Consider the following 8,978-nt stretch of genomic DNA (forward strand, 5'->3'; position numbering starts at 1 on the left):
ATTAACAAAGTGATTCCACCACGATCTCATACGTTTTACGGCAGTTTCATATTTGGCTGACTAATTAGATTTATGAAGCGGAAAGGCCACAAGTACCTACATCATGATTTGCTTTACTATTTTAAATCTCGCTAACCCTTTCATTAAGTCTTTACTATCAGAAACAGCAATCTCATATTAAATTCACATTATTATTTATATTACAATATTATTTACTCCATTAAACTTATGTATTTCCAAGATTGAACGTATACAATATTAACAATAAATGTCTTAAATAGTATAAATTATACTAGATTAATTTTTGACCGATTTTATCAATGTTATTTGTAAATATATTTTTTTTATATTAACAATGGAAAAAAAGCCAATCCCGGGACCAGTCCCGGGATCCCAGGATTGTCAAATTGTAATCCCGAAATCCCGGGATCAGAATTTTGGCTCGGGATTGGATTCCCTAGTCACCACTCTCTCCTTTTCTGCGAACCGTCCGTGAATATTTATCTCGTTATAAGTCATATTGAGGCAAATTTGTTGATTGTTTACTGTACGTACTTATTCGTAACATAATCGATGTATTCAATTAAAGCGTTGTATAGGTAGGTAGCTACTTAAATGCATCTTCCAATTTTTCATAATATATCTTAGTTAGGTAGGTACCATAATTATCATTATTTTATATCCAAGCTTATAGCGGATATTGAATAAATAAAAACATACTTTGCTTCAATAAATTGCGAAACAGCATAATATTTTGAAAGGTAATTAAAAGTTTTAATTATTATGAAAAGTTTGGCAGCCGATATCCATAGACAAGAACAATAAAATCGGGCGAATAAAAAAGATACCAACTTCATAATAAATAAATTTGAGGCATGCGAGTGGCCCCCATATCCGGCCGAGTCCGGACAATTTTATTGAACCAATAAAATAAAAGCCATAAAGTGTGTTTTATAAATATGTTCCCCGGCAAACACAGCACAGTCCAACTTTGCCCGACAGAATAATATAATCTGGGAATGGTGTTATGTTATGTTTTATTGAAGACATCTCGGCGTACCGTTATTTATATATTTTTTATTCGCTGCGACGGTGTTATCAATAAATCTCGAAGCGGCGACTTTACAATTCTAATCTTCGTGTTGGCTAACCTGTGGTCAGAAAACTCAGCGAGTGTGTTCACTGGCTTATCTCTAGGTGGTCCATGTAAACACTATAGGTATGAAGGGATAAAATTTATAAGAAAAACATATGCTTTTGATATCTGATTAATTTCTCGTATGCCTTTATATTTGTCAAAATATATGTTTAATGTATTTTAATGAACGGAATACTCAAGCTTTCCTTTCACTTTTTTACGACATGAAAATGATAGGTATGTAATTAAATTTTAAACGTTTTCTTTCGACTTTATGATCTTCGACATAAAAATAAAACGGCACATAGGTAGATACCTACTAGGAATATACATTATCTACTTATTTTTTTAATTAATCAACATTTCGGATGTGTTTTGCCTTAACTCATGAAATCCTTTCCAACTGAAAAAATCAACGTGGAGGTGGATTTACAACCTCATTTTTATAAAATTCTATCAATAATGAAAAAAAAAATACTTATTACCTACCTTTATAATTATACAAATTTCTTGAAATCGGCTTGATAAAAATATCGGGTTTTCTACCACTTATAAAGGCAGGAATGCGCAAGGTGGGGGTGGTAGGGTGTGAAACTCTCGGGCGGCAAGATTCGGCAGAGGCAAGAGTCCGAAAAAAATATTTCTAATGATATTATTAAAACATAATATGTGTTATTCGATTACACAAAACTTCATGATAAAATAATTACAAGATAAAAAGAACTTTTTATATACCACGTTCTTAAATTTTCTGTTGAATCATATAAACTTGACAATTATAATATGTATTAATATATGCTTTTTTTGTACTTGATAGAAATACTGAATAAATATAGAACACTGAAATGTCCTTTTGATATTTCATATTGATTTCCATAGTAACGTACGTATATATTAATAATTTAGTTGCTAGGACCCCCTTAGCCACCAATAATAGTGTTTTACTTTTTACAATTTTTTTCCGAAATAACTTTCCATACAAAACAGTATTAACTGAAAATGAATTCAATTCTGCTTAAAGATGGCTAAAAGTATTAAAAGAATGTATTGTCATCGTGTTCTGATATATTCTAAAAGTTTCAAATGTCTATCTAATCGGGAAGTTTGTTAAAACAAGATTTGTATTTGACAAACAAGAAAAAGTTTGTACTGGACAAACAAGAATACGAGCTAACAAAAACGTGGTAAAATAGCCTGCTGCGCAATTTTCTTATGTCTCATTAAATATTCTTTTATAAAATATGCTTCTGTGCTTCCGTCGATACAGCTCTATAGATGTAAATCACTCTACATTATTTTTCAAAATGTTATAGTATAGAATAGATAAAACATGTAATAATTTTTGTTATACAGTTTGATGACAATAAAATAATTGTTTCAACATTTATTTGATTTCTATCATATTTCCACTAAAAATTATTAATTTTATTTGGATGGGCGGTAATTTTGAATTGGCACCCGGGTGGCAGCCACCCTGGCACGTTCCTGTATAAATACATGATAATAATATAATGTGATAAGGTCTTGATTATGTTATAAATATGTATACAGTTACATAATAAAGATGTTAAAGAATAGCCTCTTTTTGTAGATGGACTTTTTCACATGGTTTCCCTATTTAAATAGCTAAAACGAGTTTTAGTTTGTCATAAGCGCCATTTTATACAACAAACAATGTATGCCTTTCTGACCTCTTCACAGTTTGTATAAAAGTTCTAGGTTAGCATTACTGCTATACATTAATTAGGCTCCATTTCAATAGAAAAAACTTACTTACTTACCTTTTACCAAATATACATAGGTAATAATATAATTATATTTCATGTTCTTAATAAAAAATTCTTCTGCACAAATTTCACGATATTAATTAATTATAACACCTACAAAATATGTGCATATTCGTAGTAATATTCCATAGTGAATCATCTTATTTATCTGAGTTTTTCTTTATTTTTACAGAGCAAAGAGCAAAAATGGCGGCCGGTTATTGCGAGAAAAACTGGAAAAGATCGGTCTGAACTTACCAGCGGGTCGCAGGAAAGCTGCCAACGTCACACTCCTAACTTCATTAGTAGAAGGTATATTCTTATAGTGATTTATTTATTTAAAATAACAGTATGTTAACATAACAATGATTGGTTAAGTTTGCAATAAATATAAACTAAGAAAATGCGAGCTACCAATTAATAAAATAATTCTTAACTTACCTTATTGAATAAACAAAAAAATCAGATAATTTTTCAAACTAACAGTACCTACTTGATTACAAAATAAATATATGTCAAAAAGGTGTTTTACAATACAAGGGTTGACATATTATTCCAATTACAGTAAGGGAACTATTTTTCCAACATTTAATTTTCTTTGAAATTATGGAGATTTTGTATATTATTATTTATTTCAAAGAAATGAAATAAGTTTTTCTCGATATTTTTCGATTGGTTCTCAAACTAAATTCGAGTATTAGAAAATTGATGAATATTTGATCATCGACAGTTCAAGAATCTTTTTTTCATTTCTTTCCAAAAAAAAACCATTTTTTAAAATCAAATAAATTTGAATAAAGGCTGAGAATTTTTTTAGGTTCTCTTTCCTATTTTTTTTTCATTTAGCATTAAATTTGAGAGCTTTTTCTTTTTGTATGTACTTGTAGAACTTTGAACTATAACTTGTGATGCGGTGGTTTAGAGAACGAATAGTTTGCAATACATCGACAATACTCACATCACGACACTCAAGTTCTAGTTGTCGGTCCCAACTACTTTATTATCTAACGCAACCTAAACTTATAGTTATAATCATTGACAAAACATGCGTTTCCAAGGTGATGGTTTACACCCCGAAATAAAATGTCGAGAGGCGTTACTTAGCTATTATTTAATCATCACACTCTAATATTTTCCCTACAGCTGAAGCAGTTCACCTAGCCCGTGACTTCGGCTACGTGTGTGAGACTGAGTTCCCCGCGCGGCAGGTGGCGGAGCACCTCTGCCGGCAGTACGCCACGTCAGAGCCCCACGGAGGCCAGCGCCGAAGAGAACTCCTCCTCGCGGCCAGAATGGTCACTAAGGAGCTGATGGACCTCCTCAACCAGGATAGATCACCGCTCTGCAACACGAGGCCCCCGCATCTGCTCGACCCCGCCGTTCAGAGGCACCTCACTCACTTTAGTCTCATATCGCATGGCTTCGGAGGACCGGCGATCGTCGCGGCCTTAACTGCCATACAGGTGAGATTATTTTCTGCCTCCTTTTTGGGTATAGGTTCTTAATTTATTCATTATGCTTATACTAAGAAATTGTAGAGTTGTTGTCTAGTATAACGATTCAATGAAAACACGAATCCCCTGTTCTGGGGAGTAGGCACTAAAATGGGATCTCCAAGGCGATTACAGCCCTTGAAGGAAATTCTATGCGAAAAGAAGAATGTTTCGCAAACAATTTCATCTGAGAGTCGTCGGCCTACCGGTATTCCGCCGGACCAATCCGTCCCTGACTACTTACTTCTTCGCACAGTAGGTAAAACAGAGTTCTCATCTCGTAAATTTGTACATGGATGTTTTGCTTATATGATTCATTACGAAACGGTAATTTCTCTAAAAAAACATGCGATAATCCTGCGTAGAAGCCACAAGTCAAAGACTATTTTGCCATTAAGTTCGTCATAAAATATGATTTTATAGATTTATTGCCCCAACACACTGGAAGGTTATTATTTTTATTGCAGTAAACTTTGCTAACTACTTACTTGATTTCTTGTAGCTATACAGCCAACCTACAATGTTGCATTTTTTGTGGCTCAGGGTCGCCAAAATAAATTACGCGAACATAATATGTGGAAAATATTTGTGTCACCCAAAAATCTTTCATATTTCGCACACTCGCCACTCTGATTCAAGCCTTTTCTATTTGAAATACATTTACATAATATGTAATAATAATAATATTAATCCTCTGTATCTAAGCGGTTACTGTAATATTCTCTTCTTTAATTACCTACCCTCAGCATGAAGGCTTTTGGTTCGAGGGTTGATTAAATAAAAAAACAGTCTATAAGCGTTGATTATGGGCCCCACATCGTGAAGCGGTCCCCCCTACCTATCGCTAAGAATAAAGACAGTGTGTACGCGGTAAAATTAATCTCTATATTTAGTGTTTTATTGTATATTTTAATACATCCATTCGAATTATGGAGATGTCAAGTATTGATACACAATTAAAAATTGTATCGTACAACCACATTACTTTAATTTATTGAAAGAAAATAGCGCCGCAGGTGACTCTTTTTTACTATTAAAGCAAATTTGTGATGTGTGTTTATCTCACTTATCTGGTCGATTCGCCTCGCCGGATCCCTCCTGAGCCCGGGCTCCCAGCCCAGATTATTATTTTTGGTAACCTCATCATAAAATGAATACGTGTATTAATTAAGGCGCTAAGTACTAAAATAATAAAAACTGACATTTTTATAGAAAAATGTTCTACATACCAACGCCAATAACTTCAACTATAGTCTAAGTGCCTCAAGCAAGTCAAAAAAATACAGCAAAATAATTAAACCTGTCGACGTTGTAAGTCCGTTGGCGTGTTTTATTTATAATGGTGTAAGTAGCACTGCAGTGGTCAACGCCATTGAATATAAAATAGCTGACGATGGTGTGTTGACACTTGAGAGTTCTTAATCCCTAAAATTATAGAAGCTGCCGTGATTGCTTCACACTGTAATACTACATTTTTCAAAAGGTTTGCTTCATGAAATTTTACTGCAATGACTCGTATTTTGTAACTACAGGAAATACTACTTTTTGGTACTTAGAGCCTTATTTAATACACGTATTCAAATATTAAAGAACTTTTGAACGAAACAAGTCAGGAATTAGTCATGTGGCATGTGGCCAATATATTAGCGTAAGATGTGTGTAAATTACTGTAAATGATCAAATCGGATAAAGGGTTTGAAGGAACAAAGATAACATTTTTTCAAAATTAGAATGTTTACTCGTTTATTAGACTCGGTACTAGTCATTAGTACTCACTTTAATACGTATTTTAGTTATTGATTTGTTTTGTATGTTAAAACTAACAATGACACAAGTTTCTGTATTCACGCGATTGGAACTTTTTGAAGAAGTGCAGGACCATCGACCTTCTGTAACAAACTTGCTGTATTTAACCGTGTCCGGAAGTTTATACGTATGCAGTTCGCCGTATCACACTTCACCGTGAAAATTGTTGTAGGTATCGGAAATATATGGTCGTATATTAAAGACCGTCCAACCTCTTTGGGTCGTATAGTACTGAAATAAAATGCATGTCTAAATAAAACACGGTTCTTGTAGGTTGGTCGGCAAACATACTTTGAAAATAGCCGATATACTCGATTATTTGTTAGGTTAGGTCAGGTTAGGTTTTCATTCTTGAATTCATGAATTTTGCCAAAATCGGCTATGAAAATTCGCGCGGTTCCCGCCTGGGTTCCTGTAAATCAAATTGTACCTAAAACACAAAATACGTAATAAAAACTACCGAAATACAAGGGAAAGACAATAGAAAATACATTATGTAATTAATTAATGACTAATATCAAACAATATTAGTCGTATTACCGCACAAACACATTGTTTTTAAATACTGATATACCTACACTAATGACTAAACAGACTTGCACCTTTTTTACTATATTAGGTAGAACAAATTTGTAAGCAAAGAACATATTATATAGAAAAATTCCATGATTTTTAAATTAAATACAATTAAATCTTGCGGCACACCGATTTGAAAGCTTTGATTATTCCTAGATGTTCTAATCAAATTTTACTCGTGTTTATCTTTAATAAATTGTTTAATTTACGCAACCTTTTAAAAACTCCGCATTTTCAAACCATATTCGAAAAACCCGTGCGTAAATAATATATTATATAAAGTATAATTTATTTTTAAATTATTTTGATGTACTTATAGAATAATAACCCTGATTCGTCTAGCATCATTGGTGTACTTGATGGCTGAAACTCAAGTACCGCTAACAATAAAATTACAGGTTGAAGGTCGGATTATCTCGGCATGGCGGTAAATCAATTATTTTTGTTACGTTGGTTGATGTAAAATATTATTATAATTTGCAGGTTCTTAAAAAAACGAATGGCTATAAATTTCGAATAAAGGGTTCCTCCGCTGTCAGCTTAGCTCTTTCTGTTGTATGGCTTCGCAAATAATGATGTGAGATGTCTTCAAGATTCGCAATGAATAGATATTATTTTATTGCGATGCAATGTTGAAACTAACATCATCAGGGATGTGCGAAATTAAACGTTACAAAGACACACCACACGCGAAACCCAAGCTGGGACCATAACTAAAATAAAATTTGATATAAATAAAAAAGATTTCAAGTTATACACATTTATATTTTTATAAAAATCGATGTTTTTTAAAATGAATATAAAAAATATTCAAACCATGAAATAGTCAAAAAAACCTCTTAGGTGATGCTTAGAAAACTTAATAAACTAAATTTTAATAATAAATATGCCCATAAAATATATGTAATAATAAGGTGCTTTCCGATTCAACAGATTCAAATTTTAGTTTAAAAAAGTTTATCTTCGACTAAAAATAAAAAATATTTTTCTTTTTAATGTTTTCAGACACATATTGCAGTTGAAATAGTAAATTATCAAAAAAATGTCTGAAATTGCAAGCTTCGTATTTTTTCGCTAGGTACCTCCGGTAGGTAAAGACATCGCCTGGTTTGATTTAAGTTACTTTAATATTATTTGCTTTCTTGTTACAGAATTTCCTCAATGAATCGCTGAAACACATGGACAAGCTGTACCCTGGAAGCGGAATGGTGTCATCCTCCTTAGATAAGGGCAAAATGGAGCAGGACATAAAGAAGTAACGCCACACGGCCTGGGAAAGACGTCATTAATCACAAAAAACAATGGCAGCACGTCCCAGCCTGGCAACACCACCGGCAGTCTTGCCAACTGAACCTGAAACATATCATTATTTAGAAGAAGAAGACGCGATCCAAGGATGTGTCATTCTCGAATGAATTAAAAACAATAACAATTATGAATTTTTGCCGCCTGAAAAGATGCTTTCTTGCGAAAAGTGCAATTAAAATACTCATTCCGTGTAAATAATATTATATTTAATTATCATCGACTTTAGGCGTTTACGTACCTATGTATCATGTATTATAAGAAATCTCTCTATAATAAACATTGATAGAGACGCTGTGCGGTAGCCATGTTATTATATTTTTTGCAACCTATTATTTATCTTAACTTTACTCATAAACCTTCTCATTTGCAACCTATTATTAAATTTATCTCAAATCATATACCTACTCATTGGGTGATAAAACAGCATTTTTATTTAGTATTCAAGTAAAATACCATTCATTTTTTGAAGTATTAACGTCTTTAGAAATTTCTAGAATTAAAATAAGCCTTGTTTATGTCAATATAAGTAAATAAATGCTGTATCTACTTTTCGGTAGCTGGTATCTGAAGTGACATAAATATCTGCTTTTTGCCTGACTATATTAATATATTATAAAGCTGTGAGAAATATCAAATATTATATTAATGCTCAATTTTTTATTTCAATGTTTGACTGTGAATTATATTGTAAAAAAATAATTAAAATTCAATATGCCACGGTTATCGCCATTTCTTTTGTATATTGTAATGATAATGAGATTAATAACAAAATTTTGTTATGTAGATCTCCCCATAATTTATTGTAATCATCGGCTTTATTATTATGCCGAGCATTGTGATGACTTGCCATAATTATAGTTTGGACATTTCTAACGTTTAAGGATGATTTCA

General features: G+C 32.4%; 1 protein-coding gene across 1 annotated transcript in view; it reads left to right on the top strand.

Moving 5' to 3' along the window:
• The window catches only part of TfAP-2 (transcription factor AP-2), a 126,618-nt gene extending 118,580 nt beyond the window's left edge, over window positions 1-8,038 (top strand). Inside the window, exons 7-9 of the mRNA XM_085940088.1 lie at window positions 3,098-3,216; window positions 4,048-4,367; window positions 7,931-8,038. Coding sequence (XP_085796214.1) covers window positions 3,098-3,216; window positions 4,048-4,367; window positions 7,931-8,038 — 547 coding nt within the window. The remainder of the gene's footprint in view (window positions 1-3,097; window positions 3,217-4,047; window positions 4,368-7,930) is intronic.
• The last annotated feature ends 940 nt before the right edge of the window (window positions 8,039-8,978 follow it).

Source organism: Rhyacophila brunnea, unplaced genomic scaffold (assembly GCF_057557595.1).
Source record: "Rhyacophila brunnea isolate RB1 unplaced genomic scaffold, BYU_Rbru_1.0 scaffold_12, whole genome shotgun sequence".
In the NCBI taxonomy this organism is placed as follows: domain Eukaryota; kingdom Metazoa; phylum Arthropoda; class Insecta; order Trichoptera; family Rhyacophilidae; genus Rhyacophila; species Rhyacophila brunnea.